This window comes from Phalacrocorax carbo, chromosome 2 (genome assembly GCF_963921805.1).
Source record: "Phalacrocorax carbo chromosome 2, bPhaCar2.1, whole genome shotgun sequence".
Classification (NCBI taxonomy): Eukaryota; Metazoa; Chordata; class Aves; order Suliformes; family Phalacrocoracidae; genus Phalacrocorax; species Phalacrocorax carbo.
Genome location: NC_087514.1, coordinates 110,213,308 through 110,231,646, shown reverse-complemented (window position 1 = coordinate 110,231,646; position 18,339 = coordinate 110,213,308). Strand labels below are relative to the sequence as shown.

At 41.8% G+C, this 18,339-nt stretch overlaps 1 protein-coding gene across 4 annotated transcripts in view; it reads left to right on the top strand.

Annotated features, from left to right (window-relative positions):
• HECW1 (HECT, C2 and WW domain containing E3 ubiquitin protein ligase 1) overlaps positions 1-18,339 on the top strand; it is a 273,075-nt gene that overhangs the window by 239,749 nt on the left and 14,987 nt on the right. For all 4 annotated transcript variants that reach the window (XM_064443833.1, XM_064443832.1, XM_064443830.1 and 1 more), the window contains 4 exons: positions 10,865-10,963; positions 12,385-12,514; positions 16,565-16,711; positions 18,073-18,187. In XM_064443833.1, the coding sequence (XP_064299903.1) occupies positions 10,865-10,963; positions 12,385-12,514; positions 16,565-16,711; positions 18,073-18,187 (491 nt within the window). The remainder of the gene's footprint in view (positions 1-10,864; positions 10,964-12,384; positions 12,515-16,564; positions 16,712-18,072; positions 18,188-18,339) is intronic.

Sequence of the window (18,339 nt, the reverse complement as noted above, 5' to 3'; positions counted from 1 at the left end):
CCCAAGCTAACCTTTTTTTTCAGTAAACACAATTCATACCTCAAAAGAAAGACCGCTTGCAGAGCAGAATTGTTTTCAGTAACACACCCAAATTCATTTTGGGTATTTTTGAGTAGGAAAGGCGTTTCTCTTTGTGTAGGTCTCTCCCTGGGGTATTTTTGAAGTTAGAAGTTTTATTTATCCATTGAAAATTATTCTTAATTTCAGTATGTTACCTCAGTGTTACATTAAAATGCAGAAGAAGGGAAGATTAAAGATCTACATTCAAATCAGATCAATTTATTTAAAGGAAGAAGGGCAATATCAAGTTTGTCAATTTGCCCCAACCTGGGACAGGAATATTTTTCAAAATCTCAATAAAATTATGGAGGATGAGAAAAATCCTAACCTATCTACCCTCTCTGAAAAAAAAAAATGTCTTTAATAATAAGAATACAGAACTGTAAATTCAGTGTCTTGTGTCTGATTGAAGGAAGCTTTTTCAATTGTGACTTATGACTTGCATTCTGGAAAAGACAGACTAGAAACCGGAATCATGTAATTGTGTTGGAAGGATTCATAAAGGAAAAGTCAAAAATTTTCTTGGACTTCGGAACAGCAATGCAAAGGTCCGGGTCTGCTGCATTCCCTATGTTCCCAGGACAGGATCGGAGATGTCAGTTTGCAGTGGTATTAATAAAAGTTGCAGGTGTTCAATGATTTGCAAAACAAGACCTAAAATAGACTGTCAAACAATTAGTAGCATGTCTGGATTTTAGCACACAGATTTCTGAGTTTACACAATTGAGGAACCTCATCCCAAGAGGCAGGGATCATTAGCTGAATTGCAGCACAGCGCAAACCCAAGTGTATGTCTCCTGGAGCACAGGTGGTAAGTCCACATGGCTCTGCACTGCAGATAACCTGCTTGCAGTTAGCTCAAGGATATCTGCATCGTGCTTCATCACATGGTGTAAACATTCCTGGGTGCTTACCAGTGAGTTTATGATGAGCAGTCTCTCTTGTGCTTGAATACCCCAGACAGGCTGGAAAGGAGGTGCCTCCTTTGACTGAGAATAAGTCAGTTATTGTGGCTTCGGTGTTCGTAGCTAGCCATTGATGGAAATTTGCAGTCATTTGGCTTGTGCTTTTACAGCCCTCTCATCTAGCAGATGACTAAAACTATGGATTTTCCCATGTAGCTTGACTAGTTTGTTTCAACACATGGCAAAGCTATGGAAAGAAAACATAACTCATGCAATGTATAAAACTTTACCAATTCACAGGTTTACAAAGTGCCTCCCCTCAGCTTTTCCAAAAGGTTTGACTGAGAAATCAAAATCTCTTGATAAAAATGGTCTTTTGCTGGCTTAAAAAAAACAACCCATATGCATCAGACTGAGTTGATCCATAAGGGGCTGATCATAAACTAGAGCTGATTCACAAAATTACATATTATTTCATAGAAGGCAAGAAAGTAAAAAATGCCAAATAGAATAAACAATTTAAATGGGCCTGGGGCTCAGAGGACTATGAGTCCACTGCTGCCTCTGTGTTTTATGGATAACATTAGGTAAGTCATTTCACTTCTGGACTTAAGTTTTCTCATTTGTCAAAAGAAATATTGGCAGTGATCTCCTCTGTAAGCTGCTTTGATATCTGCCAGTCAAAAATACAGTCTAGGATATGGGAATCACAAAACGTAGAGGTCTGTAATCCTCTAGCCAATAGTTCATACCTCAGTCTGCATCTTCTCTGTAGTTACTGGGCAGAACTGGAGGAGACTTTTCCAACACTCCTACACGCTAGTGTTTTTTCCATTGTACCAGCAAGAGAAGCTAAATGCTGCAAGCAGCCCAGTTTCTGTTGAAGGTTAGTCATATTTGTGCTGCTGTATTTTGCCAGGGGTTCTCCCAGAGGAGGGTGATTGTACATTATGGTCCATGAGGCTGATAGCTCTGCAAGCAGAGATGACCACTCCCGCACTCGGCCACACTCCTTCTCCAAAACACTACATTCATGGAACGTCTTTGTTACTGGTAAATGACAGATAGCACAGATTTCTTGTTATAGAGAGACCATCTACTTTATTAATCTTCCTATTAGTTTAAAGACAGAACTGGAAATCAGTTCTCCTTTTCCTGTGCCTGAGTGTCTGGTGCTCAGACAACCCATGACACCAAGGCTGGGCTGCCTGCGATGACTCCACGCAGTGGAAGTCCCAGAGCTGGATTTTGTCAGTTCTGTATCTGCAGTAACAACCTCTGACACAGTTCAGCTGATGTGCAGGAGCCAAGGCAGCTACCTCAGTGAGGGCCTTATTAACTTGGATGCAGTGCTGTGCAAATGCAGCTGTAACTGTTTCTCTGTGTGAGCATTTACCTGGAGCCACTGTGAGCTTAAACTAAGGAGTCCTCCTGAAAGTAGCTGTTTGATAGATTGTGTTTAGGGAAACCTGAGGGGATGCTGTGAATTTCCCTTATCTACATTATCTTTGCCCCTCATTTTTCTGGATAAAGCAGAACAGCCTGCAGCTTTCCTGATAAAAGCATGCTTTTAGTCTTTTAACCTTTCCTGACAGTTCTTTTATGGTGGGTGTAGCCAGGATATTAGGAAGATGAAAAGACATTTTGAGTGAAAATGCAACATAGCTAAGTTAGAGACAAGTAAAAGACTTGAACAATTTGATTATGTTAAATAAAGAAGCAATAAGGTTTGCATTATCTCATTGTTTTTCAGTTACTGGTAAATTAAGCTTCAGGAATGGTTTGAGGTTTAGTTGCTAATTCAGGGTACATGAGATCCAGAGATTTAGAAGGACATGGATAGTTCACAATTTCATCATGTGTAAGCAATAGCTCTTTTTGATGTGGTTACTGTTTAGCACTGAGAAACAGAAATGTTGTGTTCTGTTTGCTGATAGATCCAGAAAATAAAAGTAGAGGAAGCACTTACTGGAATGTCAGTATTGCACTGGCCTTTTGCAGCAGAAAATCTATACACAATTTAGCAATAAACTGAGAGGTTGACTGACATAAACACCTTCAGCATATGAAACTCAGGTGCTCAGGAAAAGTAAAAATATCTAAAGGAAGGCTGGCAAGAGACGGCTCACTCCTATAGGTCTTCACCTGAATAAAACTACCAGTTCAGGATTTGAGGCCTAATAGAGGTTTATTTGTACCATGTTCCTTTTCCCTCTGAAAATCAGTTTTCATCCTTTCTTGTTTTTCCTTGTTCAATTTCAGTTCTTGGGTGTTACGCATATATTTCACGCATCTCTGAACACTCTTTTTATATATTTAATGACAATCTGTAAGCAGGCCTGCTGGACTGTTCCTCTTTCCGGCCACTTTACAATCAGGGCTACTTAAGAAAGGCCAGTGCTTTCTTAAATGAGTGTTACAAGTTTCCTTTAAAATAAAATTAAATCTCATAAGTTTTACAGGAATAGTAAGCAGACAGAGTATTTTCAAAGAGGGACTTGTGGAATACGCTCCTTCATCTTTTGATGCCTGAATGAAATGCCTTAGCTCTAACTGGAATGTATCCTCCATTAAGTTCCAATAACGTTTGCAGGGGTAAATCCCTGTAGTCCATAACTATTGCCTTTGTAAGAGCCATTCCTTTCTTATTAATGAGCTCTTATTAATGAGCTCATCAGATTTCCTGAACTGAAGAGACATTGTGCTGGAATGCCACAGTGTCCACCTCCGAGTCTGCAGATATGCAGAGCAAATCTGTCACAACACCAAATGACACGGTGGCAATGAGGCAGTCTGCAAAGTTTGCAGATACACATCAGGTAAACAGAACAGTGTTAGATATCCCAACCTGCATGGCTAACCTTTCTGACAATAGGTCGCTTCACATCATCACATTAGTCCGTTCAAATGTTCTGTCATTTATGTGAGTAGGGTTTGAATGTGCACACCAACCTAAAGACAGACATTTGTTAATGAAGGCTGATAGAGGTGTGAATTTGATCCACTGCCAAGGTTCTGTAAAGATGATCTGATCTACTGCTAAGTTATTGCTCTGTAGATGTAGCTCATTACAGGGCATGTTGATCATGGCCTGCACTGGGCCAACACAAGGATATGTGCTACTAGCATATAGACACACACACCTCTGGTGCATACGCCTGGCACACTGCCAGTTTAGCTTAAAATTCATAGTGTAGGAGGCCAGGCAGAGTTGCTGTAACCATCTGGTCAGCCTTTTTTTGCAAAATACACATTCTTAGAACTTTCTTGAATTTCAAAAAAAAAAAAAATTGTTCATTTAAAAAGTGCTAATGCTGGTGATTCCACCAAAATCCAGAAATCACGAATCAGTACATTTTCCTCTGCTCGTTGTCCTCCCCCCCTCCAAATCACAAGATTGCAAATCACAATATTTTAGGCTATAGGAATGGATTTTTAGTTCATTTAATCACTAGTTTCTGGCCTTCAGGATGCTCACAAGTGTCTTTGTAGCAATGGATTTGTAGCAATGTCTACAAATGTAGACATTTGTAGCAATGTAGCAACCTCTGAAACCCATGATGCCTGCTCTCTGTCTTAGAAACCTGGGTTTCATAACTGAATTCTCTGTTGTCTAATAAGATGTGTGTTCAAAGTGAAGCCTTTCCCATGACTGGGCCCTTCTAAACACCTTCCCCATTTTAGATTCTCTGGTATCTAATAATGGTTGAGATTAGGTCCAATCTCTCCCACTGTGGAAGGACTAATAGGTTCTCCAGCTGCATCCACCTGCCAAATATCCTTCTCCCTTAGAAAAGCTGCCAAGGGCAGAAATCCTGTATGGCAATGTGGCCTCATTTGTTCAGCTTGTCTTTCTGGTGGCCAAAAGTTCATCTGCATGGTTAAACAGCCAAAAGCTTTAAAACTGATGCAACAGAAGGTGTAAGTTTGTCTTATAGATGAGAGCAAGTTTTCAGTAGTCTTGTGAAAGGAAAATGACTTTCAAATTGGATGTGAACCATATTATATTCACCCCTCTTGAGCCCTTCTTTCAATATTTTTTACAAGCTACTGCATCCAGAAGGACGCACTTAAACGTAGCTGATGTGTTTGACTGAGATAAGGTTTGCAAGATTTTCAATCTTTTTAATCCCATCAGGTGCTTCCTCTGTTTGGAATTTAAAGTTTCTCTTACCATAGCCAATTTAGCCCACAAGACATGGTTACCAAAGCATTCCCTTTAGAGTGATAAAAAACATTCTTCCCCTGTATGCAATTTTGTCGAGGTACATCATTATCCATCTGAATCCAAGGAAGGGCTGTCATATAAAGTAGAGCTGCGTTAGTTCAACCAGTTAAGAGAGAGCCCTGCAACAAAGGGTCATTATGGGTCGTGCCTTGCTCTGCTGCTATATGATAAGGACCAGAGTAAATTAAATTTCCTGTGACTCACCTGCAATTGGAAGAAAATTTATTGCTTAGTCGCTGCTACAGCATATGGATTTGCCTCTCCCTGTGTACACAGACATGCAGTAAGTATGCAGAGTCTCACTGAGGGCTGTTGTGAAAACAGGCTGTTTCAGGGGCACCTGCAGCCTCCAGAAGGAAAGGGAGTTAGCTGGGTAGTGTGGAAACTTCTGCAAATGGGTCAAAGAGTAGTGTTGTTAAAAACCAGAAAGCAGGTGCACACAATGTCCTTTTTGAGTGGACGAACAGTGTCAATAGGCAGGCAAACCAGAGCAGCTCTCCTGCTCATTAATTCCCTCCCTCATTTCACCATTTCCTGTTCATTAACTCCCTCCTGTGTTTCCCCTCTCCACCGGAGCACATTACTCAGACTCAATCATTGTCTCTGAAAGGGAAGGGTGTTGAAAGAAGGAGCCAGAGCAAGACCTTGCATTCCCCACCTCTCCCAAGCTATCTTTCCTGCTAGAAAGAAATTGAACAAGCATTTTACACTTCCTTGGAAAGATAAATGTAAGCCAGATTTAAGGAAGGTATGTGCCCTCCAGCCAGGATTTACCTTTGTGCTGCTTATTCTGTCAAGAAAACTTGTTTTTTTCTGAAGGGACTTTCTCACCCACCTCTCAATCTCACCCGTGCTTTAAATCCTTCAAACACGAAAGTCTGGTTTTGTTTTAACTGGCTTTTGTAAGGAGCATAATTTATTTCTTCTTGCTTTTTGTAAGTGTTGATATATTTTAAGTGGGACTGTTATGCTTGGATGATTGTGGTGGCAGCTTGATGGACTGTATGGACATACACGCAGATAGACTGTGTAGTTGTCCTCTGAGGAGAGTAAGTAGCAAACACCTCCCTTTTGATAGGTGTCCACTGTCTTACCACAGTCCATGTTTCTCAGTGCACTGCTGTACCATAGAGGTGTTGCCTGTGGTCCCAGGCTCTTTCCAGAATGGACCAGACGCCAGAGGACCTTCTCTTACACCACTCTTCAGATCAGGGGCTCAGGTATAGTGAGTCTCTGCTGAGACAAACAAAACCATGTGCAGGGGAGGAAGGGTTTGTGGGCCAGAGAGCTCACACACTTTGGCCACAAAGCCCTGTGTCTGCTGGGATGATACGGAGCTGCCAAGAAATAGAGTTTGCAACATAGCTTTTTTTATCCATTATGTTGGTATGGGTCAGGAGCGGCAATTTCTTGTTAATTATTTCATCTCCTTTACCCAGACTAGTTAGTGCTGGACTTGTTTTCCATACACAGTACCATTGCAAGGGCTGGGACTGTGGAACTACAGTCAGGCCCCCAGCTTGAGCAAGCCCTGGTGTGTCCTAGTGTCATGGTTTAACCCCAGCCAGCAACCAAGCACCACTCAGCTGCTCGGTCACTCCCCCTCAGTGAGATGGGGGACAGAATCAGAAGGGTAAAAGTGATAAAACTCATAAACTCATTGGTTGAGATAAAGACAGTTTAACAGGTAAAGCAAAAGCCGTGCATGCAAGCAAAGCAAAACAAGGAATTCATTCACTACTTCCCATTGGCAGGCAGGTGCTCAGCCATCTCCAGGAAAATTGAGTCCATGCATAAATGTCCATTGAGTTCATTTAGTCCATGACTTTGGGCTCCATCTGTTATGGTGGTCACTCAGAACAGGAGAAGTGGTGTGTTTTGCGGGCACCAAAGCCAGCTCAGGTCAGGTCTCTGCTGCACTTGCACTGCTTGTAAGGCTTGTCCTCCACTGGTTCAGGTGGTTCCTGCTATAGTAATTCCCATAACATGCAACTCAAATCAAGGGTTACAACAACTTAAAGGTATTTCCATTACAATCTCCACCCCTGGTCTCTTTGGCCCAGACTATACAGTTTAATATTGCAATGAACTCCTTCCCTCACTCCTGCTCCGGCTTGGACTTCTCCACAGACTACAGACCCTTAGGGTTGTACCTGCTCCAAGTGGAGCCTTATCTATGAGCCACAGTCTCTCCAGGGGTACACCTGCTGTGGCACAGACTTATCCACAGCCACAGTTGCTTAGAGGTACACATGTTTGAGCACGGCCTTCTCCATGTGCTACAATGCCTTCAGAGATAATACCTGCTCCAGCATGGCCTCACCCACAGCTGCAGTCCCTCCAGGGTTGTACCTGCTCTGTCGTGAGCTTGTCCATGGCCACATGTTTTGAGGTGCTCCAGCATGACCTCATGCACAACCACTGGTGCTTCAAGGTGTACCTGCTGCAGTAGGGACTTATCTACAGCCACAGGTGATTTAAGGTGTACCTTCTCCAGCATGGACTTACCTTTGGGCCACAATCCCTTCAGAGGCATACCTGCTGCAGCACAGACGTAACCACAGCCACAGACATTTCAGGGTGTCCTGCTCCCATGTGGACTCATCCACAGGTGACAGTCCCTTTGAATCAAGTTAACACTGGAGTTCCAGCCTATACAGTCCAGCAGCACAGAAACAACAGCGATGTCCTGGCCATCTGCCAGCCCAGGCACCTGGCCATTGCTGTTATTAAAATGTTCCCAGGCACAGCAGAGTTAAGATGACCAGCAGTACAGCAAGCAAGCAGTGAAAGCAAAAAGCAGCTACTAACGAGCACTAGACTCTAATATACAGTAAGGCAAGCAAGCCCCATGGCAAGCACAGGAGCCTGCCAATTAATAACAAAACAGCAACAACAGCCATAAATTTGATCCAGCACATTCCAATTAAATCTATCGTTATCTTGAACCCTTCAAGCACCATATTGGGTGCCAAAAAGGCCTGTCATGGTTTAGCCCCAGCCAGCAACCAAGAACCACCCAGCCCCTTGCTCACTACCCCCTCGGTGGGATGGGGGACAGAATCAGAAGGGTAAAAGTGATAAAACTCATGGGTTGAGATAAAGACAGTTTAACAGGAAAAGCAAAAGCCACGCATGCAAGCAAAGCAAAACATGGAATTCATTCACTCCTTCCCATAGGCAGGCAGGTGCTCAGCCGTCTCCAGGAAAGCAGGGCTCCATCACGCTTAACAGTTACTTGGGAAGACAAACACCATTACTCTGAACATTCCCCCCTTCCTTCTTCTTCCCCCAGCTTTATATGCTGAGCATGACGTCATATGGTATAGAATATCCCTTTGGTCAGTTGAGGTCATCTGTCCTGGCTGTGTCCCCTCCCGGCTTCTTGTGCACCCCCAGTGTCCTTGCTGGTGGGGTGGGGTGAGAAGCACAAAAGGCTTTGACTCTATGTAAGCACTGCTCAGCAATAAGAAAAACACCCATGTATTATCAGCACTCTTTCTAGCACAAATACAAAACATACTAGCTTCTATTAAGAAAATTAACTCTATCCCAGCCAAAACCAGAACACCGAGAGGGCTGCAAGTGCAAGGCCAGACTGATGAACCACACAATGTGGAGTTGCTGTGTCCATGTTTGCTTAGGCTGACCCAATGGACTTAGTCATTTCACACAGAAACAATGCCCATGGCCTTTGGATGGTTTGATGCAGTTCTGCCGTAAGGATTCAAATTAAACTTGCCGTTAACAGCTATCATAACGTGTGCTCGTGATTGTAAACACCTTGATCTAGATGCACTGCCCTTTCATGTCAGCTTTGCATTAATGCCCTCAAAGCCACATAGAGGTACAGAAGTGATACAAGCAGCAAGGAGAAAACCAATGCTGTTCACACATTCAAGGAACTACTTAGCAGAAACAGCATTCCCAAATCCATGAGACTTTTCTTGGCAGTTTACTTTCAGCTTCACTTTATTCCAAATGGCTCCTGCCTGCCCAGCCCTGCACAGTCACATAGCCATGGGGTGAGGGCTGTGGTGAGGAACACCCAGTGCTCATAGTATTTTCATTCAGCGTTAGTTTTCAAAATGTATAGGGATGGATGGGGGAGCAGGGTGGTGAAAAACAAAACCAAAAAAGCCGACATGCATTATTTAGGACAAACGGACTTGATTATAGATCCTGAAGGTGCTATAAAACTGATGGATTACAGGCTCAGGATTTCTGGGATTTGAGCTGTCTGGCTTCCACTGTGCTTTCATTGTGTCAGCTCCCTCTTTTTTCATTGCTTTTTGCTGGAAACATTGCACTGGAGCACAAGTGAAGTGAAGCAGATCCTAACTAGACCAAACAGCTGCCTTTTGTTGCTGCTGTGGAAACAGCTGTAAGGGGGTAATATAATCACTCTTCTGTTACCAGTCAGCTGCATATCATAAGCACCTTTCTTGGATGCAGGGGACCCAGAGGCAGCTCCTGTGGTGATGTAAATGCTAATTGGGCCCATAGCATGCTATTTTGTGCCCCATTTGACATACTGAGCACTTGTTGCTCTGTCCCATGAGGATAAAGTTGAATGAAAAGATATTCTGAGCTGCTTTTATTACAACGAGTCTCATGTTCCATTCATATGTGGGAGGGGTCCTTGCACTGGTTCCCGTAGTGGAAGGAATGGTTTCTTGGCTTTTTGATCTGTTTACTATGACGTCAGTCAGCTCAGGCTTGGTGTGCTCACACTTGGGATGTCGGCGGTTTTTCTTTTCCTTTTTTAACAAATAAGCAAGTTTTGGATGGGTGATGGGGGTTGTTTTTACAAAAAACAGACTGACCCGGACTCACACCAGTTCTATATTTTTCTATCTGAGATTACTGATTTAAAGCCACATTTCATGGAAGAATATCTAATAAGTCATAGAAGAAATAATAGAAAGAAAAATTTAATACCTTGTCATCACAGGGCACTATCTGAGTGTACTTGGAGCTGTACTAGAGACTGTTCTTAGAAAACAGAAACAAACACAAGAGTATGTAAATACTGAAGACAGCTGAGCATCACCATTAAGAAAGTGGTCTGGAGACAGCTTGCCTGAGCTTTCGATATTGCTTTTAATATATGTCCTTGGTCACAACAGTTACCTTATTTGAACTTCAGTTTCCCCACTATGAAGTCAACTCATTAACCTTTTAAAGTACTTTAAAGCATCACCTTTGAAAGGGTTGTAACCAGTCAGGAACTGGATATACTGATTCACCAGATATCCTTTGCAGCTGTTTTGATAGTATGTTTTCTGCTGAGGTAGAGTATTACAGTGTTTCACTAGCTAAATATTGCGTGTGATGGAGTCAGTTTGTATCAGAACATTCAACTAAAGATCACAGATTGTGAGTCTCCAGTGTGTCATTGGTTTGACACAGGAAAGCATCTAACATGCTAGCTGCATGTATGGGTACTGTAGGAGATGGAGCAAGAAGAGATCCAATATTGATCAGAGCTGCAAGGGGTGGTGTTAGGTATCTGCTCGGAAAAAAAGAAATAAATGAATAAGTCATGAGTAATTAATTAATGAATAATTAAGAAATTAAGTCAGAAACAAAGAACAGGGCCTACCTGTGTAAGTTTTTATGCTGAATGTCTTGAGTTACACTTTGTTTACTCCGCATTTTTATGTCCCAGGTTCAGGTTCAGCGGTCGTATTCTTGGCCTTGCTCTCATTCATCAGTACCTTCTTGATGCTTTCTTCACGAGGCCGTTCTACAAAGCACTACTAAGGCTGTAAGTACAAGCAGGCGACCATGCAGACACCAGGCAGAAACTGTGATCCCACAGTGAGTCCTACAGAGACACAGACCCTTGAAGAGTTGCTTTGAGCACTCTGACCTTCAAGTGCTTTCCGCTGCTGATTGGTCTGTGATAGAAAACAAATGTGTTTTAATTTGTCTTTATTTTCTCCAAGAACATGCCCTTCATAAATATTGACTATGTTGATAAAAGTGCATAATAAGTATGACATTTAGGAACACACATATGAAAGTACTGACCCATAATTCCAGAGTTTACTGCTGATGAAGAGTTATCAAACTTCAACTACCTGGAATATTAAAAAGCATCTTTGATGGAACAAAACAAAACAACAAAAAAAGGAGGGAGGGTCATACTAAGAAAAAAACCAGAATTTCTCATGCTTCACTGGTAGAGTAGGTTTTCATTCTAAACACAACTTGTATTAATTAGGAATGCTAATATAGATATAAGCAATGAATATTTCTTGTTGGTATTCTACTGTCTTCTATACTACTAAGCAGAAGCTACCAGTAATATATTACTTTCAATGTCAAGTTTATAAGGTTAACTTTAATTGACAATCTGTCCCTCTTTCATTAATAGACTGCAATAAGACAAGGTACATAAAATTTGCAGCAATAAGAAAAGCCGTAAGTATTAAGTCAGGACTGCAATTAAATGACAAAGAGCAGAATAAAACTTAGCTAAAATAGTTTATCATTTAGGATATTTCCAAACCAGCAAAGACATTTTTTCATAACAGTCCTTCAAGTTCTTTAACTGTATTCAATTTTTTTAAAAAAGAAAAATTAGTATTGCTGGGGTCCAAACACTCATATCTATATTGTATCTGAGCTAGCCTGGAAATATCTTGAAACCTAGAGTGTTCCCTGCATCCTTACTGCCCCTTAGGGGATTGAAACCAGACTGCTTGTAACATCCACCTGCCCTTTCAGCAAACAAGGCCAGCTCCTTATTAGCAGAAATTTAGGCTGCCTGGTCTGCCTTATGTCAGTCTTGTGTGCTCACCTTGAGGATGATAGATACATGGAAGCAGCCAGGCACAATGTGGTGGGGCCCATCCGGACTGAAGGTAAGCATGTGCTCTGAAATGCACGGCATCCTGAAGATTCACATAAAATCGAGCCCCAGGGGTGCCTTCCGACAGCAAATCGTACAGGCAGCCAACAGATTTGGCCTTGAGCCCAGCCATGCAAAGCAGACAGTTGTAGAACTGCTTTAAGAGGGTCTGTGTAACATGCTTTGATGTGAAAAAAAAAACCAAAGAAACAAAAGAATACCAGCTTTATGCTGGATCTCTGGCATAAATTTGTTCACATTCTTAGTAGAAAGTCATTCTGCCAATAGTCATGGGGTCATATACATGGGGGGTTTTTTTGCCTCGCAATCAGGCCGTGTGATTTAAGCGACTTAGAGTACCTGGATGAAGAGTTCCACCAGAGCTTGCAGTGGATGAAGGACAACAACATCACAGATATCCTGGATCTCACTTTCACAGTGAATGAGGAGGTGTTTGGACAGGTGAGCACAGCTATGCAAAACATCTGAAAAGCAAATTTGAAGCTGACAAGGTTGAGCATGATGAACATCTTTCTGTCAGAACAGATCCTTTAGCCTTTCAATAACATTTTCTTCTCCTACTTTCTGTTTCTTTCAAGCCACCTGTCTGAATGCAGATGTTTATTCTTAGGGTGTATAATATAAAATACCAGCCCCCCTACAGGCCTATTGAGCCACACGCTGATGAGCATGAGGAATTCTCTGAAGTGGAGTGCAGCTCTTCTCTCCAGGGTGTAGTTCAACAGATGTGGCATTTGGTGAATGCAAGCAATGTAACTTAAAGCTGATATGACTGAAAGGATAGGGGCGTTAGGAGGGAAGAAGAACATTTCGCAGGTGGTATAAAACTTGGCAACTCTCACCATTATTTTGTCTGATATCTCCCTGTTAGATTCTGTGTCTCTTTCTTACCTTGCACCTACTTAACAACTTTTATCTATATGTGTGTACATCCATTTATTATGCTTTCTACCACTCAACTCTAACTTAGTCAGACAATTCTCTTTAACCTAGCTCATCTGAATAACTATAGCCTTAAATAGGGCACAACCCTGGCTTAAGTGCAGTCTGGTAACCAGAACAAGCATCTCCTGTAGGATTCTTCAGCTTGCACTGAAGCCCTGGTACTCTTTGCTGTTGTTACCCATGCTAGATTATAACTGTCTCTGGAAAGCCTTGAAGGGACCCAAAGCAATAATCAGATGAAGATTAAGGACCTCTACAGAGATACTGAAAACTAGAGAGACTGAAGAATCAAGCTCAACAAATAATGCAGAAGCTCAAGGGATGGAAGTGGAGCAGGCACACAGTGTCAAAAGGAGCAGAGGGACCAGGTGGAATATACAGAGTGGCCCATAGCCCTTGAAAATAAAGTTGACAGGAGGAGTTTGGGCAATGCTAGGGTAGCTCTGCAAGCTATGGGAGAGTTAGACTAGTTTCTATGGGGAGGAATTCTGGCCCTGAGAGTAAAAGGGCTGCTCCGCTATATGCTTGAAAGTAACAGAAAGCAAGCAAGACTTCAGGGGATATTTTCAAAACTGAATTTAGTCTGCTTATATTACAAGGTCATGACAGATGAGCAGAGTCAAAAGTGGATGAAATGAAAAGGATGGGACAGAATAATTGATGTAAGAAGCATCTGTAGGAAAGGAACCACTGCTTTTCCACAGACTTAAATGCAGGGTTTTTTCACTGGCTTTGAGCTGAGAGCTTCCATGACATTCAATTGACAGTACAGCAGTTTCCCTGGAAGGTATGGCTATGTAAGACTAATGCACAAAGACAGACAGGAACATATAGACATATTCACAAAGACAGATGAGGCTTTGTATTTATATTGGAAGACTACAAAGTTGAATAAGAATCTTAGCCTAATAACTGTGATGCATCTGAAGGTAACATTTGGCACACTGGTTACCTGTTATACTCTCCCCAAAGGAAAGAGCTGGACAATTACATAGGAGTCTGTTGTGGAAGATAAGAGATGGCTCCAAAGAGAACAGAAACAAAATCACAATTTGTTGTAAGTGCTGTTATATGAAAGCAAAAGAACAGCAAAAGCCAGATTTTTATCCCAGTTCACATGTTGTCTAGTACTTTATTTCATAGACACTAGACACTAACCTTGCTAGATCTAGTCATAGGGGAAAAAGTGGTTCTTGCTGTGCATTACAACAGTCAAAAACCAGGAGTCCTAAATGAAAGTGAGATTTTCCCCCTTCTGAAATTTGCTGAGTGTTGACAACAAAATAACGAAGAAATCACGATCACATTTTATGCTCACAGATGGGTCTCAGTTGGAAATTCTTGCATGCCAAGAGTATCTGACCACTTAAATGCCACCTGAACATTGCTTTGCTGCATACATGTGCAAGTGTAGGTCACAGTGGGAGCTCTGCTAATATTTGGGAAGCTGGATTTTAAGGTTTGGGTAAGGGAAACAAGAAGTAGTGACTGTTTGAGAAGCTGTGTGGTAGATCGGTTACAGCCCTTTTGTCCTGCTTCCACAATTATGGACCACTCACTACTACTTTCATTTTTTCTTTCTTATCTCATCGCTGATGTGTATTTAGCTTTTAGACCTTTTTGGCCAAATCCTCTTTCTTGGTACCTTTTTTATTAGAGTTTACTACTGAGAAGCTCTAGCCCTCTTGCATACTGGAGGCCAGAGCATTATTGTAATAGCGAAGATACCATGTCAAATCAAGCATCACACATTTTTGCTGGTGGGGACTGGATGCCAATTTGAGAATTTTGCTTGTAAGACAGAGAGGTGTCATTTGCTTGTGACCCTAAGTACTTTCTCATGCTTTTACCCAGTAGAAAGTGTTCTTCCAGGCCTGTCTTCGAGCTCTAGATCTCTATATGTGGATAGGGCCTGTCTCCTGAGCCCTGGCAATTGCTCTAGTCAGGTAAAATGAATGGGCTAGATCGGTTGAAAAGTCTCCTTGCTAACACCAATACCTGACTCTGAATTCTAGCTTGCAGCTGTGGTTAATGCCTCTATGAACAAGAAAGAAAAAATAGGGGTACATTGCTATTGATTGCTTGCCTCCAATTCTAGATAACTGTTTTTGAAATTATATGGATAATGAGAAGTTGAAGAAATCACCAGCATGTCTAGGTGTTTGTGGGAAGTCTTGCAGGAGATTTAGAACACCTGGACTTACAGTTGTTCTTAAAGCTAGACAGTGTTTAGTCATTGGTTTTGACAGATATATCTTAATGCTGCACAGTGTTGAAGAAGCATGGCAACTGGGCCAGAGTCTTACCCTCTGGACGATGCAGCATTGCTTATATAATGGTGATGCACTGATGTACATTTGGGAATTTGACCTGAACCAGCTGAGAATTCCTAACTCATTACAACCAACCTTACTTGTTCTTGCTGTTTCTCAACAAAGCTACAGATTAGATGACTCATTGAGTGTTTCCATAATTCATGATGTTACAACAGGTCCCTCAAGCAAAGTGACCTAAATACTATATATGCTGTCTGCTGTCTGTTGGGCTAATAAATAGATAATAATATAAATAATATGTAAATAATACAAATAATGAATATGTATTCATGCAGCTCATTTACTACCTCTGTTAGACACATTGTTGCAGCAGCAGAAAACTGAAGAGAGCAAAACATTCTTCCTTTTAAATCCACTAGATTGAATGTGAAAATAATTGCAAGATAAATATTATTTTCTGTCACATGTGAGGAGTATGCACTTGCTGGGTAGAATCTAGATTGATTCCTTAAATGCCTTCTCAATCTTAAGCCTTAGTAACTCAAGCAGACTAAATTAACCATTAAAATGCAATGAAATGCTGTAGGTCTTGTTTTTTAAAAAAATGTTATTCACAGTATAAACACTTCTCAGGTTTGGATGGCTGATACAAAACTGTGAATCCCCCCCGTGACTATATTTGTTCATCTGTGCAGGGTGCTGTACAGTTCTTATTTAGGTAGTGTATTAGGAATATTAATTTTGTGATAATTTCTTTGGCTTTTGGCATTTCTGAGTAAACACTTTTATTAGCACTTGGGAAAGGGTAACAATTTTTCCTTAGAGGCAAGTAGGTATCCCTTCTGTTTGGCGAAACAGTCTGCCTATTCCAGTACTGTGACTGCCTCTCCCTACTGTTGTTTCCCATACCGTCGCTTGGGTAATCTACAGTAAGTAGCAAGCTGGTGTGGTTGTCACCCTCTCTGCAGCTCCTGGAAGGGAAGGGAGAGGAGAAGGTTGAAAAGATGGGCCAGAACAGCACATCGTACATGGCTTATGGATGGTGCTCTCCAAATCAATTTTTGCTGGTAGGTCCAGCTTCAGCTAGGGATAAGGCTAGCGCCAGGGCTGAGGGGGTATCCCTCATTATCCTTTTTGTTTCTACTGGCAATGGACAAGAGGTCGAAAGTCCAGAACTAGAAATATGACTGTTCTATTTTTTCACTTACATTTTCAAAATACAACTTATGATCCATATGTTGTTACGCCACTATTTATCTTTGTTCTGTAGGTGACAGAAAGAGAGTTGAAATCTGGAGGGGCAAATACAGCAGTGACAGAGAAGAACAAAAAAGAGTACATTGAGAGAATGGTTAAGTGGAGAGTGGAACGAGGAGTGGTTCAGCAAACAGAGGCCCTGGTCCGAGGCTTCTACGAAGTAAGTAACAAAAAGATGCTCGCAGAGTCTTCCGTTCCTCATCTGAATGAGATATACCCGTGGTTAAGCTATGCTTCATCGGTACCCTAGGAAATAGCTAAACAGACACAGATGGCAAGGAATTTGAGTGCCTGGATCTGTAGAGACAGGGACCTTGGATATGACATGCTTATCATTAAGGGAGAAAGAAAAGAAACGTGTGTTCTGAATATGGTAAAGCATAATGATCAAGAGTCAAGAAAGACACTGCTTTCCATTTCAAGCAGTAAGAGAAGTAGGCGTTTGCAAATTTTGTTTTACCCTGCTATGATAGAAGGAAGATGGTGAAGAATTGTACACTTCACTGCAGAGCTGGTGTGACACACTGTGTAGTTAGGGACTCATTCCAGTAAAGTTGGTCCTAGGATGCAGTCAGCTATTATCTTATTATCATGGATGATGCTCCATTGTTGTCCCTGGATTTTGCTAATTTTGCTTTGCTTAAGACCTGGATCTGAGAACATCCTTCTGGCAGTGCTGCTACAAGGACTGCCAAAGACTGGATGAAAACCTGTGGCTTTGCAGACCAAATCTTGTAGTCACCTGTTCTTGCCCCCCTTATTAATCATATTCAGACATGTATCTTGCCCTGGCAGTTCTGTAATATAAGTAAAAGTTATGGGCTGTCTCGCAGAGGGAAGTAAACTGAAAGAATGGCAACCCTGGAAAATGAAACAGTAGATACGGACACACAGAATAGTGCTGGTAACTGATGGCTCCAAGCAGTCGTGCACTGACATTTACTTGGGGTGGAAGCCAGTGAGGGTGGCTTTGTAGCTGAATAGACTTGATCAGCCCTTTCCTGTAGAAAGGGGTTGGCTAAGTGAGTCCATACAGTTTACTAAAGTGTTCATATGGTTACCTAGGTTTTTCTCCCAGTGAATCCTGCAGGTTTTTGGTTTCACATAGAGAAGAAAGTGAACCTCAGCTGCATCTTCAGTGGATGAAGACCTGAGGGCACTTCTACACAACTGTAATCAAATTCCAATGCAAAACATATAAAATATATTGTCCATATTATAAATCAAAATCACTTGTCAGAATGAATGTAACAATGAAGAATGTTCTGCACAGATTATGCCCTGCCACTTGCATTGTTTCATTCTGGTCAAATCTCATTTGTCATTGTTGTTTGCAGCTCAAAACATCAGCAGACTCCCCGTAGAAGAGCACAGATTTATCAGCAGAGGAGTGGAAGTTAGCTGTCAGCATGCAGACTTCGTCAGAATAAAGACCTGGCTATCAGAGCCATAGGTTTATGAGACATTGCAGCTGCTTTATTTCCACTCTGAAACTGTGCTTACAAGTGGTTTTTGTTCCAGGTTGTAGACTCCAGGCTTGTCTCTGTTTTTGATGCCAGAGAACTGGAGCTGGTTATAGCTGGCACTGCAGAAATAGATCTCAATGACTGGCGTAACAACACAGAATATCGTGGAGGTAAACTGCCTGCTGATGCTTACTAGTATCTTGACTGTTTTCAGTCCAAAACGTGGAAGACTTGGTCCATCTTTTCCTTCTGTCTTTCCTGAGGGAAATACCCCATTTTGTTCAGGAAGTTTTTGTGAAGAATAACTCATTAAATAAGTAAG